At 42.6% G+C, this 16,753-nt stretch overlaps 1 protein-coding gene across 3 annotated transcripts in view; it reads right to left on the reverse strand.

Moving 5' to 3' along the window:
- The window catches only part of DLGAP1 (DLG associated protein 1), a 340,676-nt gene that overhangs the window by 1,147 nt on the left and 322,776 nt on the right, over positions 1-16,753 (reverse strand). For all 3 annotated transcript variants that reach the window (XM_050890759.1, XM_050890760.1, XM_050890761.1), the window contains 3 exons: positions 14,652-15,070; positions 5,204-5,295; positions 2,612-2,764 (listed from right to left, as the gene is read on the reverse strand). In XM_050890759.1, coding sequence (XP_050746716.1) covers positions 2,612-2,764; positions 5,204-5,295; positions 14,652-15,070 — 664 coding nt within the window. The remainder of the gene's footprint in view (positions 1-2,611; positions 2,765-5,203; positions 5,296-14,651; positions 15,071-16,753) is intronic.

Consider the following 16,753-nt stretch of genomic DNA (forward strand, 5'->3'; position numbering starts at 1 on the left):
TAACCGCCTAGTGCGGCTCCCCAGGGCGGGGGGGGATCCAGGCGTCTCCTCCCGCTGCCAGGGACTAGAAAGGAGAGCATCTCGGACGCGGCCTCCCGCCGCCAGCGCAGTCGTGTGCAGCTGGGGAGCGAACGCCACTCGTGGCCGAGGAACTCTGGAGAGCCCCGACTCCTGGGCCACCCTCTTCTCTACGTGCATAACGCTAGACGCTCTTGCAACACGGAGATACCGTGGCTTTGGCGTTCCCAAATGCAGATGGGAACTAGCTGCCTGCAGCTGGTGCATCAGAATAAATGTTTTTTAAAACCACCATATATTTATGTATATATTTTGTAGTGGCCTAATGACTGCTCAAAAATCCCACACTTTGGGTCTCACTGTGCAAGCTCATAAACTCTAGCCTCCTGCTGAATAGGCATGACAAGCTACAATCAGCTAGAAACAGAAAAAACTGGTAGGAAAAACTTAAAAACCATTAAGAGAACATGCATTAATCATCACGGTGGCATCTAGCTCCAGATACGCGATCAACAAGGAGGACTTTTACGTATATCCTGGTGCATGTACACACACACACACAAAAACAACAAACCCCCCCCCCTCAGAGAGGGATCTCTCCTGAAAAAGAAAAGTGTATTCAGGTCTGAATTTCAGGCAGCCACAAAGACTTTGTCAAGTTAATTAGATTGTCTTTTAAGTTACATCCCCTTCCAACTGTGAACATGGTCTCTGAGCGAAGGGATTTTATCGCACTACAAAGGTCCCATTCTGCCCTTTCGTTTTCTTTCATGCTGCTCACAACAGCTTCCATGGCTCGAAATATAAAGGTGCTTAGTTACACTTATTCATACTTTGCTTTTTCTCTCCGTCCAAGGATTAATCTATGCTGCTTAAAAAGGGCCCAGTGGCAAAGGCCAAAGGCAACTGCAAATATCAATTCCACAGAAAGTTTTTCTTCTTTTTTTTTTCCCAATCCTTTTTAGGAAAGGAGATGATCTGTTTCATCTAAAATCATAGACCAATGCCGTTGAAACAGGAACACAGTCAGTGTAATTCTTTAAAATCTTTACCTTCCGACTGTAGGTCCCTTTCTTCAGCACTACTTAACTTCCTTTAACCCGTTATAGTCTTCTTTTTGTTGGAAACTCTTTGAAATGTTTTTCAGAAGCAAAGAAAAGGCACATTTTTTTTTAAGGAAAGCTTTCATTTCTTACTGCTGCAATTGCAAACACTCGGCCTACCCGCTTTACTGTAAAAGCTAATGAAAGACCATATACCAGCATTTCTGTGCATGCATGTCTGACGGTTTTAACTTCCTTTTCTGATAGATACTGAAAAACAAAGAAGATAAGAAAATGACTTGCCTTCAGTACCTTGGGCTAGGAAAACACATTCCCATTCATTCCCCTACAAAACACACTAGGTGTGCACAAATGGTGTGAACATGACACTCCTAAGTCAGGAATGAGTATTTAGTCTTGATCGGAGGAGGAGAGAGAGTGCTACCAGCACTGCCTTTGCAAGCTTCCTGCTGCAAGATTAATGGGGTTTGATATTATTATGGTTATTTGTCCAAAAGAAAATACCTCTTTGGTCATCGGCAGCCAGCTGACCGTAAGTTGGGGCAGCCCGGACTCCTGTCTGAGCCACTGTACCTGTAAGTCATGTTCCCCCTTCTTCTGGTGACCCTACCTGTTGGCTGTATTCATTGCTATCAGACCAGCCACAGTGGAAATTCAGCCATCAAATTACATACCTACAGGAGCGCGACATTAGACCGTTGATTCCTCTAGGAATGGGTCTGTCTTTTAAGGATTTTCTGAAACATTTGTGTATTTTGGCTCACCCAAGTGCTGTTTGTCTCGATGTGGATAGTGAGGAGAAAAATAAGGCAATGGTGCCAAATGAGAATGGAAAGTGAAATGTGGCTCACACTTGGAGATGTGGTAGTTTTTCATGGTGACAGAAGAAGACTACATTTAAAAAAAAGACCAAAGCTCCAGATGATTATTATGCTACCTTTGGTAAACAACACTACCAGCAAAGTGAACCTGTTTATGAAATCACCCATTAAAAAAACCCAAAATAAACAAAAAACCAAACAAACGGACAAAAAAAAAAGATGTAGAAGTTCTTTCATGTAACATTTTGGAAGGCATATTTTTGATATTGCTCTGTTTGTAATCTGGTTACCAAAGTCAGCGATGGTTACAGTGCTTCCCTAGTTTTTTCAGTAACACAACCTAGAACTTTTGCTATATGCAATAATATGAACCGTAAATGTGATTTATTTAATTTTAAGAATCAATATATAAGGCAGTTCCTTCCAACGATTGATCATCTAATATGATTAAATGTAAAGCTTAACAAAGTACCGCATTCCCATTATCCGATTCACAAAGACAGATTTGGTTTAAAAATATGCCTGAAACATATTACAGATAATATCCCAGATGATTATTATGTAAACATTGTTATTACAATGCAATTAATTTGATATGAGCTTCATTTCACATTTTTAACGTCAACGCTGTAACACAGAGGCCTATTTAATCTGTCCAGTATTTGTGCAGGGTTTTAAATGAAGCATACAAAATCTACAATGTTCTACCTTCTTGTCATGAGGATCCATCTGTTTCCAATTATTGGCCTTTAACTGATGAAGTTCATCAAATTTCATACTAATATTTTCTATGGACAACTGCAGCATATCCCAAAACCCTGCTAAATCCTGGGAGGTCGGCCGTGGATGTGCATTAGGATTCTGTGCAACAGAAGAAAAAAACACGTTGGCTTTAGTACCTCTTAATGTAAAGCATTTGTGCAAATGGTTACGAATCTTGCTAGCAAAGCAGTTTCAGGAGTTCCAAGCAATTGGTGAGACACAGAGAGAGAAGCAAAGCGGTGCGCTACTTACTGGCGGGGATTTTTTCAAGGAGTCTGGCTCGGTGTTGAGCCGCTGTGCCCCTGCAAGTCCCCACTCACCAAAGGCAGCGGCTGCTCCCCGCGGACTATGGGGAAAGGGCACGTGGCAGGATCTGCCTAGGGATGTTCCTGGGCACAACTGGTGATATCCTAACCACACTGAAATTAATTGCCAGCCTCCTCTTCACTTTCATGAGGAAGGATTCCCTGCCATGTTCATACTTGTAAAAAGATTGATACCTGTGCAAATGTACATTTGCTGCAAGTGCAAATAGTGATATATCGATGCATGAACGCTTTTTCCACACTCTGAGAACCTAAGTTCTACAAAAATACATCATTTCAAGTAGAATTGCTCTTATACACCTCAAGCCAATTTCTTCCTATTTTTTTGACAAGAATAACCTCTGCAGGGTGAAAAGCTCAGAAGAGAACATGCAGAAGCACAGTAATCCCATCTTTACAGGCGGATTTTTGGGAAGAGTAAGACTGGGACACAGGTGGGGAGCATTGCTTTGCATGTGCAAACTCAGTCCAGTTCATCAGCCTGAGAGTATTGCTCAGAAGAGCACACCTGGACCATTAGCATCTCCAGCGCAGCATGGGCCAGAGGCTGGTGAACCAAGAGGTCCTGTGCCATCTTTTGTCCCTCCAGTGCAACCCAGCTCGGAACATTTTCTGCATGCAGTGGACATACATGAAATGGACCCTGCTCCGCTGTCAAAGTTTGTATGAGGGAAAACTTTCTACAGGATGTGTCTCTATAAGCTGGTTCCCAATTGAAACTCTTGAAATAAAATGAGGTGTTGCATACACTCACTTCAAGCATGTTTTTTCGTAGATGCTGAGGAGTCCCTACACCAATCTGAGTTGGCAAGGTTTCATGGGTGCTGTGGCCTCGTAAGATTACGTTGATATATTGTTATTAATAAATAAATAAATAAATAAATAAATATTGGAACCTTGCATGTTGTTTTACATGGCTCAAGTTTTACTCTGCATTTAAGTTTTCTCCCTCACCAGAAGCAATAAACCAAAGAGTCAGTTGCTTGCTTTACGAAATTTCTTACTATTTGCGCTTTTCACAGCAACGCTGACAAATTATTTTGATAGAATGATTATACCACCAAAGGAGCAATTATTGAAAACAATATAAGTATATATTTTTAGATTCATAAGGAGACCAGAGATTACACTTGGATTCCCAGTTTTTCAGTGCTTGACACTAGCAGGCTGCCCAGTTGTAGGCCTTTATTTACAAAGATCTGCAACCAGAATGCTTTTTCAATTTTGATACTAAGAATTGGAAGGCTTATTCAGACAGAGCCAATTTCTGTTGCATTTGTCCACTGAGGCAGATTTTAGTCTGGGCCTTGATTTCCAGAGGTGCATTAACTGAAGTGGAAGATAGTCAGCCCACTCTGGTGAGTATCACAGGGTTTGCCTTCCCTTCCCTATTCTATGCTGACAGAGCATAATGCTTTGTGCTCTTGGGGCTTCTAGGAATTTATGCCAAAATTGGGTATTAAATGTATTATATCTACTCTGCAAGGATGGATTGTTAATTAAAAAGTTTGAAAATTTTTGTAAGTGCTGACATTTTTGAGAATACTGCTTTAGATACATGGTGAGAAATGTATTTCTATTTATCAACAGGAATATCATTCTGATTCTACTACTACTAACAGCATAAAAATAGCAAATAATAATAATAGTTGTAGCATATACCAATTACGTATGGTAATAATAATGATAACATACTGGCTCTTTCTCTCTTTGCCCTTTTAGCACTCTGGAAAATGATTTTTCTCTCTTTCACTATTGGGGTTGTGGAACATGAAGCACCAACTTTCAGTGTCTGATTTCCTGGTATTTCTGTCTTGTTTAATACCAGTGGCATTGGGATTACATGGGAAGCCCCACTCATGAGACTTCTGGTCCACCCTGAAAGACCTTAAGGTCTTTTACCCGAACATCTCTGTGCCCACGCAAACTGAACTCAGAGGTCAAGGGACAGATCCTTGCTCCTCTGAAGTCAGTAGCAGAGCCTCAGTGATATTTCACCCAGAGCTTTTTGCCTGTCATTATTTTAAGGCGCTCAAACTGTTGTGAAACTCATGCTGACTCTGCCAAGTTTCACAGAGTTACTCCCAAATTCATATCAAAGCCTTTAGTGGAAAAACTACCATGTTAGTCAGAAAATCTGTCTAGTTTAGGTATGATTATTCACAGGGTTAGTAAAAGGCACACAACCGTGTCTAGCAGAAAAGTTACATACCAGGTTTTCTTCGCAAAGTTCTCTGAACTGGTAAAATTTCTGGGCCATGAGAAGCTGGGCACTGCCCACTGCAGTTCGAATTTTCCCTAGAACTGAGAGAAAAAGAAATGTAAGTCACGATGCTTTCTTTGCTGCAGGCAATTAAAAACCTATAAAAAGAGAGGAGAGAGCTGCGCAGTAGTCAGCTCTGGCTTTCAAAAAGCATGTTATCTCTCAGTCACGGATTAGAGAGATAAATCTAAGGCCAGATCTGCACTAGGCAAAAATACTAATCTGTTGCTGCATCTTACTCTCATTCCCCGACTGAGACCAGTTGTAACCAGCAAAGAGCACTTCCATGGCAGTATAAACGCGGCTAATCTAAAGCTTTTGCAACCTGTATGGAAAGCTCACCAGAAATGACACCTCTCATCATCACTGTGACCCAGGCTCAGGCTTTGAATACAAACCCAGCTCCCTGCACAAGGACACGCGGCTTTCAAACCCTGTGATGCCTTCTACACTATTCGGAAAACACTGCGTCTACCAGCATTTCTGCCACCTCGCTTAGCAACTCGGCACCTTGTTTCCAGGTTTAGCTGAGTGTTGCTCGATCTGAGCCCCAGAAAGGGAATGGTGATTTTAATGCACACCAATGAATCTCATTCGGACTCTCTTGAGTATTTTCGGTAAGCACTATCTGAAGTGGCTTCTGCCTTTGAATTGGGATGCCCAGGCATACTTCAGGGAGCAATCACACCCCGTCCTCTCCTCCTTGCTGATGACCTAGAGGGAGGTGTCAAAGAGTCCTAGCCCAGCTCCTGCGCTGTCTGGGGACTTCTTTGTACAGACAGCTGGGTACTTATGGTCTCTTTGGACTGACTGAGTGCTGTGAAGGACTGCAGTGAACCAGAAGACAGCCCATAGTAAATGCCTCTGAATAAAACAGGAGCTCATACTGTTTTGGTTGCATTCAACCTCACTGAAATGGTGGGGTTTTACTGCTGCAAGGGGTAGTTAGGAATAGACTACCCAAAAATGAGGCATACACTGGTGCATTCAGAGACCTGCATTTCCCTGGGGCTTTGCTGAGTTCTGGTCCAGGGGGAGAGTGTGGGAGGGGTGGGGGTGGGGTGGGAGGGGGTGGGAGAGTGGCGGGGGTGAGGGTGGGTGGGTGGGAGTGTGTGGGGGGGTGGGTGTGTGTGAAAAGAAGCATGCATGCAGAAACAGAGCAGAAAGACAGACATGGCCTCAACTGGCAGTAGGACAGAGAACCCAGAAAAGAGAGTGTGATTTTGGGGACTGCTGATTGAAAGAAAACTGATGCTGTGAGCAGAAAAGCAGCTACCGGTTTGTTTGAGACTTTCAACGCTCAGGGGAAAAAACAACAACTATGCTATATGCACTGTCTTTAAATAAACAGGTTGGCATCACAAATGTATCTGCTCCATCATTAATTTTCCCTCTTGGCTGAAGCAACTTATTATCCCCCAATTCTCTGGTTAAATATTGATTTAAAAACTAATTTAAATTAATAAAAAAAATTTACCACTTCATTAATGAAAAACATGAATGGCAGCCACTGTGTCACAATTTTCACTATCATTTCTACTCATAGATATTTGCATTGTCCCAGTCCTCAAATAAACACAGTAACTTTTCCATGACAAATTTACAGTCTGGATACATGAGGCAGTGAGGGAGGAACAGGAAAAACAAAGGGATGAAATGGCCTGCTCAAGGTGAGTGAATTGTTGGCAGAGCCTAGAAGAGATACTAGTCCTAAGCTGCTACCCACTGTACCATCCCTTGGGCATGGTCACTTTTTGTATAAAACCTAACACAAAGTTAGCAGAGCTCCACTGGGAAAATACTGGTAAGTATTTTGACTTACCACAATTAAAAATAAATAAATAGATAAATAAATAAACAAATACAACTTTGCTATAACCCCTTCTGACAACATTTTTCAGGTCTCACGGTCCTGTGACCAGCCGCAGTGCATGTCAGCAGCTTGCGAGCAGAATGCCACCATGCAATGTTTGGTAAGAGAAAGGCCCCTCCACGGGATTCATTTGCGTAGCCACACGGTGAGCACACTGGCACAAACACTCATGATGAACTGAAACCAGACACACAGTAGTACAAAATCTGTGTTCTGCTCCTTCAAGGCAAATGGCTTTTCCTTCGGCAGCCTTAAAGCTCGCTTCTTAAGGCTGCTGAAGGAAAAGTGGGATGCGGAGTTCATTTATACTTCAGACATACAAAGGGGAAAAAAGCGGGGGGGAGGAAGAGAGAGTCTTTTCACATTTTTTTCAGAAACTATAGGAGAGAGCTCTGTGAACACACACAGAGCTCAGACTTCCATTTTGTTCCCAGAACTCAGCTCAGCACTGCCAGGAAATAGCCGTGAGCTGGAAGATTCACTAAGCAGAATATTTTCAGCATATTGCGCAGGGAGTTTTGCACACAACTCTCATTATTGTTAGCAAGGCTTGCGTGTCTAATTCTATGCGCACAGTGCTGAAAATGGACCCCTTGGTGTGTCTAGTCATTTATGCAACCCAATATGCAAACCACTCAACTGAAAGGACTTTTCAATAGTAGGAGGAGCTACTCCGGGAGCTTTCATGTGGTTCCCATTGTTATGAAAACTCTTCCCACTGAGTATATTTGGGAACAGCTGCCTCATCTGGAGCTCGGCCACTCTGACGCTTCCCAAGACTTGAGAAGGGGAGAAAAAACCGTCTCTCGACTTCTCGGGACAAAAAAAAAAGACGAGGCGGGTTCTTCCTGGAAACCTGCACCACCCGAGTTGGAAATCACGTCCCAGGCACGAAGAAATGTAAATACACCTTGTTGGTGATGGATGGGAATGTGCCCCTTTCTTTGAGGGAAGAAGAGCTTAATATTCAGAGATCTCAGCAGAGGGAAAAGGAAGTCCTTGTCCTTGGCTGCCTAGCGACTGGCTATTTGCCTAAAAACCATCATCCCAGCTGACTGTGGGATGCATGCTGATGCTGTTCTCTATTGTTGCCACTTCTGCTGTAGCTGCGGCTGTATCTAGTCAAGTGTCACTGATTCCTCGCCCCTCAAAAGCAAGCGGTCTGTTAATGTGCAACCCGTCAACAACCAACTCTGTCACGGAAGTTAGGGGGAAAAAAAAAAAGACAAAGCATGCGAAAGACTGAAAGGAATCTCTCCAGAAGGCACAAAGCCTTATCAATAGCCTAAGTTTGGTTTCCAAACGCACGTTGCTTTTAGTGTTTTAAGGCAGAGTGCTCGTTTCGCTTACTCAGTCAAAACCAAACCTCTGGTGCCAAAGAGAAAGGCCAAGGTGTAGTAGAAAAACTAAAAGTAAAAATAGACCGATACTTTCTTAGGAGAAAAGCCTGTGAGGCTTGAAGCCAAATACCAAGAAAATAAATGAAATTGCAAAGATAATGCTCAAAACACATCAGAAAAGAATCAGAGAAATCTTTAACAGCAAGGGAGATGGGGTACAGGAGAAAAACATATAAACATATAAAAATTGGTGTATTCAGCTAATAGGACACAAACAAAATGTATAAAACCAAGCAACAACAACAAATACTGACCCATCAAGATGCAATCATAATGGATTTAAACACCTATATAATATTATTCATATCTGCTTTCTATTCCATACAGAGTTATACAGCACACTCAACACTGTCGGATCTGAATGCCTTCCAGTAAGCAACATTATTAATACCCATCATATGCTTTGCTGTCACCCCTTCCCCAGGGGGAGAAGTGTGTGTACCGCAGTTTTGTTTTTATAGTTTGAATTTTTCCTTCCCGTCCCCCCCTTGCTTTTACCTCTCTTCCTTGTAAATCCAGCTATCTCCTGTGATGACTTTTAAGAAATAGACAGTTACATCTGTTCTGGAAGAACTGCTTCGGTATAGCTATTTTGATATAATTCAGCTACTGTGGAGTGCCTCCTCACTATTATTGTTCTTGACTAGGGGTCACAGAATGTTATTCTAGGATAGACACATGCCAGTGAATTTCCTGGTGTCTCTAACCCCCCAACCTGTTCTCGTTTTAAAAAGTTCTTAAATACAGACTTAGACTATGTGCTGTTCAAGCAATAAGTTCTTGCTTCTCTTTGTTCTAAGAACTGCATAGGACCTACTTTGGGATTGTAGAGCTCTATGTATCTCCACGCTCCATGTCTTCATGGGAAAAGAAATGAAACAAAAAAAGAATTGCAAACACAAGCAAAAAAATGGTGATACTGTCATCTGCTCTACCTTGGAAGGAGACTGTGTGTGTAACAAGGGCAACAAAATATAAGAAAACAACAACAAAAACCACCTGAAGTGATGTGAAAAGTCATCACATAGAAGCCACGGGAGTTCTGAGGAGCGGCAGCATTATTTGGCCTTAAAACACCAACTGATCTCTTTGCAGTTCAACTTTGACAGTCCCCAGGGTCTAACAAGTGACAAAAAGGAGGCACTTTAGGACTGTGACTATCAAATGCCCTTAATGTGGAAACACCTGGTTGGTAGGCAGGGCGCAAGCTAGGGAACAGAAAACCAGGGACTTGCTCATTGCCCCAGGAGCAAGTGGCAGGAACAATAGCCGAAATTACAGGGACACAGCCTGACATTTGCGTTGCAGATGTTGGCTGGGCACTGTGCATATGAAGCAATCCTGCCACAGAGCTGTCACAATCCATTTCCAAGCCAGGATGGACCAGCATTTTAGCCTATTCATGTTGACAGACCTACATTTAAATAACGCCAAGCATGACAAAAGCCAGGAAATTCAAAGTTAAAGCTACTGCTCAGGTCTTAAGCTCGGCTATTAAGGAGAAAACAGCCAAATGGAGCAAACTGTGGAAGGAGCAGTCCTTGCTTTGAGTCATATATAGTTATAGGAGTGATCTCATTGAAATTAATAGGGCTGCCTGCATGAGTAAATGCTGTTCACTGGGAGTAAAGCAGTTTCCATGTGTTCTCTGACTTACTCTGCTTTTATTAGCACACTTCATGTTTTTTGCCTAACTAGATTGTTTCCTTGCTTGTGGATTTCTCTTTTTTCCTTGCTAGCCTTTGGACACTGGCAAGGCTTCCAGCCAGGAGCTGGCTTTCCTTGGAGAAACCCTCGTGTACGGAGAAGTGCCTTCTGGGGAGAAAAGAAAACCAGAACAAGAAAAGGATGAGTCGGGCATACGGCCAGAGGCATGTAGCCAGGGGGATTCCAGCAGGACTCGGCCACATGTCAGCCTGGTGACCGTCCCTCTGCGAGGCTGCATCAGCCTGCTGCAGGATGAGGCCGCCTCACTCCTCTGAGTGGCAGGGACTAGCACAGCTTGGGGAAGCCCTGCAGAAGACTGGCAAATGGTTTTCCTTGCTCATGGCTGACAGTGAACTCATGGGTCTCCTTTTCTTTTGCCGTGCACAACTATTACAAAACCCGTATCTTTTCCTTAACTTTCTTCTCTTGTGTCTAGCCTTCACTCTTTAAGTTTTCCTTTGAAACAATCAAAACAAACCAAAACAGCAGAAAGTGTGCATGCATTGCATAATTTGCCAGACCTGGCTGAATGTGCAGACTCTGGTCCTAAGCAGCGAGGTTACTGCAGATTTGAGGTCAACCTTTGTTTGCAGACTAGCCCAGAGGACTATAATATACACGCAAGACAGTTATAATGACATGTCTTGTCAGAGTCTTGGTTTTCTATTTTAGTTTTTACTTGATTGGCCTGACTCGTCTCGCCACTAAACCCACATTACACCTGAGTTGTGGTGAATCAGGCCCACTGTTTGCTTCCGATGGTTATCTTCACATCAAAGCCACATTACAACCCCATGTGAAGGAGAAACATTTCTGAAGGGGGTGCAAAATGAAGCCCTCCGGTTCTTCCAGAAAGGTTAATGCCCCATGTGAAATAAAAACAACAGGAAAAAATCCAGCAAAAGCCAGGCCGAGGCCGTAGGTGTATGTTGCTGTGCCCACCGCCACTGGGAAAAAAAGCGGTCAGAGGCTGCTCGCTAACAGCAGCTGCGCGGGGAGCCAGGCCTGTTGCTGCTAATCCTGTGTGTAACTGGTTACTCCAGAGGCCTGAGCCAAAAGTCACCAGCATCAGTGGTGAGGCTCTGACTATATGAAATTTTGCAGGAGAGAGACAAGAGAGAACAGAGGGTTGAGGAGAAAACAAACAAACAAAAAGGTAAACAATTGATATCACTTGAGGCCTGATCCAAAGCATCAATCAATTCTCACAAGGTGTTTAGCCTTATATCTCTAACATCTTTTTTTTTAATGAGAGCCCTAGAGTTTGTAGCCAACATCCCCGTAACAGCAAAATACACAGAAACAGTATCAAGTATCCTAGCTTAAAGTGTGAGTGGTATTCATCTGCCTGTTACACACGCCGCGGCTTTATCAGAAAATTATTTCAGATAAAACCAGAATATACTATACAATAAATAATTCATGGCGGAAGGGGAGCCACATTTCTCTCTATATTGGCATTTCATCGCGCAGCCACTGAACCACAGCTTGTTTTTATACACAGCAGCAGACTCCATTTCCCAGCTAGAAACATTCAATCCCATCTGGTAGATTCATTCCCAGCTAGATAATACCCAACGTATCTATGTAACATACAAGCTACTGTCAAACAGCAGCGAGCCGTCTCCCCGAGACAGCTGTTTCGCACAAGGGCCGCATTGTGTGGAGGAAGTGCGGATCGTTTTACGCGGAGCGCCGGGGGGACGAGCCCTCTGTCAGCTGCCATGGCATCGAGAAAACCTCGCTCATCACACGTTCTCGTTATTTTGTTATCTGGCCAAACACACGCTGGGGATGTCAGGTTGAAAACAAAGGATGCGTTCCCTGCTCTGGTTATATTTCATTAGGAAAACCAAAGCAAACACACCTCTTCTGCTCCTTTCCTCCCTCTTTTCAAAGTTTATAGATGTATGAAAAAGATGTATTTCGGGGCAGGGTTTGTAACAGCCAGGCTTTTGTTTCTGGCGCTGCTGAGCAGGCAAAGTGGCCCCAGCCATATGCTTTTCCTTGGCACCAGGTAGGAACGTGGCACCCACGTGCTGAGCCGCAGCAGAAAGCCCCGCACAGCCTCTGTGGGAGGCAGCTGCCATGTGCTGGAGCGGCTGACGGCGTCACATCGAAATCAGTACCTCACCAGTGACCACAAAACCCAGGTGACCCCTTTCCTCCTCCTGTTTCCAGCAATCATGAGAAGTGCCAGTCAGAAAAATGAAGAGGAGGAATAATCTGCAGGACACATGCCATGTGCGCTGTAAGGAGGCATTCGGAATAGCTAGCCTAACCACTCCTTTATCTTCCCCATAACTGACTTCTCCCACCAACTGGTCAAAGAAGAGCCCTTTAAAACTATCATATATGGAAGACACCAAGACACTCAGAGAAGATTCTGTACACAGACACACACATTCTGCATGTATATCAGCCTTGTAAAATTCACTTCATGTTCTTTTCCGAAGGTGAATAACTACTTTGGGACACAAATAAAATATTTGTAGGTTTTTCCATTATTATCAGTTCATAGAATCATAGAGTCATTTGGGTCAGAAGGGACCTTTAAAGATCATCTAGTCCAACCCCCCTACCATGGGCAAGGACCTCTTCCACTAGATCAGATTGCTTAAAGCCCCGTCCAACCTGGGCTTGAACACTTCCAGTGATGGAGCAGCCACAACTTCTCTGGGCAACCTGTTCCAGGGTCTCACCACCCTCATCGTAGAAAATGTCTTCCTTATGTCCAATCTAAGTTGTTGTGGCAAAGAGAAAGCAAGTGGGTTTTGTGGCTTGGACTTACAAATGTTGTGTATTTCCTATTTGTTATGTGTCCACATTTCTTTTTCAATCTAAAATCTCTTAGTTCATGGGGTTTATTTCTTGCATACTAACAATAGAAAACCTTTGTATTCTGATACATGTTCAAAGAGAATTTTGACCATATTGATGATGTAAATTAAAAATGAGGTTCAAGTACTCTAAAACTTGGGGAATCTGGATCTGCTTTGAACGGTAATCCTTCTATATTTTTCCCTCAGAAGAAATCGTTAGCCTATTATATAACAGAGATTTTGTAGAAATAGAAAACCTTAACATACCTTAATGTTAAGGTTATCTCATACTTTCCATTAGAAGTCAATTTCCAGTTGTTTACAATAGTGTCTAACTTTCACTATCTAGATCAAACTTCTCTATGGTTATTTCTTTCATTGGGTTGAATGGAAGGCTCCAGCAGAAACAGCTTATGCATTTCTAAGAATTTAAAAAAATATATTTTTTGCCAGTGTTAATTCCTTTCCTTCCATAAATCAAAACCTTCACATTCCAAAAAAATTCTAGCGCCTCCCTTCTTGGGAGGAAGGGTTAGAAATTTGGAAGAAGCAATCCTGGAGCTGAAGTAGTAGTCCTTGCTTTGGTAGGAGCTAATCTGGGGGTCGGAAAAGTGTTATTTGTATATCCAGGAAAATAGGCTTAGGTGTGCCTAAATTACACAATATTGAACTCTCTATATGCAGCTGCTCCTTAGTATTTCTAGAAGCTCCCTGCTAGGATTTGAAAACGCTTCATTCACAAGGAGCATGCTTCTAAGCTCGCAGGTTTACCTATGTCCAAAAGTTGACAGCTATCAATAGTACTGCTCCTTGTAATGGAAGTAAATGGAAAAAACTTCCATTTTTACTGGGAGAAAAAATTCTGGACAGGGAGGCACACGTTCAGCTCTTTTTCCCTAATTAGAGTGAATGAGTAAGACGTGAGCTACCCAACCCTTCTTACTAATGAAGGCTTACTTAGACATTCCCATTACCTTACAGGTGGGGTAATATTTCTGGCAGCAGTGACAACTGAGATGTAGTTTGCATGTGTGTGTTTTTTATCATAGAATATGGAGAGCTTGTTTTACTGGGAAGATCAAAGAGGAATGAAAACTGCAAGGGAGATGAAGGGAGGCTGGAGAGGAGAAGAGAGGAAGAACAACTTGGAAGCACAACTGAAATCTCTTTCAGCTGGGAGAAGCATCTGAAGACTCTGATGCCAATCACCATCTAAAAAGGCAACTAAAATATGAATTTAATGAAAAGGAACTAGAATCTGTTCAATTATATTGTAAGGTTGTGAGAAGTGATTTCAAATGGAAGAGTTAAGAAACATTAATACTACAAGATCCCTAACCACAATCTCCTAATTATCCATTGAACTATGCAATCCCAATAGCTAATACCTCTGGAGTTTCAGAAGTGCCGAGCATTTGCATTCCCTGTCAACTTTAATAAGGATTATTATATACATACATACAGGCCTTTTGAGAATCACGACCATAGCTTCATTAGCTAAGTAGGAAAGGGCACAATACAGAATTCACTGGAGTAAATTTGACCTATATTAAATATTTTTTGTAGTTGCAATATTATTGTACGCAGTTACTTACTGTCCTCAGGTAGGTTGTTTTCCCGTTCTTCTCTCTCCATCTGTTGGCACCAGCCCTCCATACGATCTCTCTCTGCCTGAAGTAGCTTCAGAAACCAGTGGCCATCTCGTGGGCACACTGACCTTTGAACAGCTTCCAGAGGATCTTCGGTGATAGAGTCAATCCAGGGGTCAGGAGGAGGTAAAATTGACGGATCAAAATCTGTATCAAAGTCATCATCCACGGCACATGCATGATAATGGTTTCCTGACCCTTGTATGCTAACAGTAGAGGTGCTTGCATCTCGGGAAAATTGTCTTGATATTTGTCCAGAACACGTATTGTCCTCTTGAGGGTCGATTATTTCAAAGTTCTCATGGAAATCCAAGTCTGCTTGCACAGCTGTTGTTACACTATTAGATCGTGTAAACCTGCGAAAGCTTTGGAGAGCACAAACATAAAATGTTTAGAAAGCTTTTTCTAGGTAACTCAGTAAGAAAGGACTTACTAAGATTCTGCCACCCCTCCTAAGACTGGCAGTCACGGCTCTCAGTGCTACACTCAGATGCTTTTTCTTGAAATAATCAGCATAAACTTCTTTTCTCATTGCAAGCCAACAAACAAACATCTCTCTTTTTTTCATGCAAGCTCACTGTTTATTGAGGCAAGTACCCCTAATTGTTATGTGCTTTAACAAAGCCAGAGGCTAGCCCAAGAGACAGCAAATAGTGTCAGTAGCTCAGGATTTTAGATTACCAATTAATGAAAAGATAAAGGGGCCCAATTTTAACAAGTGGCTTATCTTTCAACTTTTAAAACTCACACCCCTTTGAAGTTACACACCCAAACTCACAAGCCACATTTAAAAATCATACATGTGAGACTGATAAAATAGTAATACCAATGAGTCCACTATCTACATAACATTATACATTCAATTTATAAAGAAGATAAGTATTTTTAACCCAATTAAGTATTTTGTATTGCTTCTTCATAATTACTCTTCAGAATTATGTACCTGCTAATACCACTGCCATCTCTCACAATTTTAGCGCCCATTCCCAGTGTTCAGTTGTTTTGTTTTTCACATTCAACCTTCAGTTTCAAAATGATCTCCTCTTTTTCACCAAAGCTAGCATTCTCAGTCGCTGTCTGTGTTACCCTCATCGTGAAGGCTGCTACCCTGTAGGTGCTTCCTTTCACCTTGCATAGTTTCCCTATGTTGGAGCCTCTGAGGGCAGAGAGCAAACACTGAGGGTAAAGGCAAAAGCAGGGGAGAGAGGAGGTTTGGGGCTTTGGGTTTGGGTGGGTTTTCTTTACGTAAACAGCACTCCAAATTCTGCAGTCCAAGGCATCTGAGGTGAAGAGGCTGATAGAGAAGGAGCAGAGGGAAGTGTAAGGAGTAAGAGACACTTAATGCTGTTGCAGGGGGTAGTAGTGAGAGCAGATAAGACAAGCAGTAAATTGTGGAGGGAATGAGTGGAAAATCTGCAGGCAAATAATTACAGAGAGTCGGGGTAACTCTAGAAACTGATGCACTGAGGAACACAGGAAAACAAGCAAAGCAGACATCTGTCTTGCCCCATGATGATAAAGAAGGGAGAACCATAAAGTAATTAATGTAGATGTTACTTAAATTAGTAATATTTAGGCTTCAGAATTAACATAGTTTTGAACTGAATAGGGACAGATTCCCACCCCTTCTTCTTACTAATCCTGGATGCCTGTGCACTCATGCAGCTGGTAGTTTGCTTCTAATTTGTTCACAATCTCTCATTTACTCTTGAAACCAGTGTTAGGACCCATTTCCCTGTGATATTTTGGCTGTTTTGCCCTTACCAGTTCTATTTTTAGTTTGAGCTCAAGCAGCAATGAAAATGCTGAGGAGACAGTGGAGCTGGATGCTGGGCACCATTTCACTCCCTTTCATTTATATTCCACCTTCCACTGAAGAGCAATGGCCGATTAGACAAGTGCAACTGACAGCAAAACTTCGTCAAGTGTATTTAGTCTGCAGTTGAGGAGGGAGCAGATGGAAGGATGCTGAGGGAGAATTTCATGTCCTATGTACCTGATGCATCCAGATACCTCAGGAAGAGTGCAGCAGACTTCAAAGAGGATTG

The sequence above is a fragment of the Gymnogyps californianus genome, chromosome 2, assembly GCF_018139145.2.
Source record: "Gymnogyps californianus isolate 813 chromosome 2, ASM1813914v2, whole genome shotgun sequence".
NCBI lineage: Eukaryota > Metazoa > Chordata > Aves > Accipitriformes > Cathartidae > Gymnogyps > Gymnogyps californianus.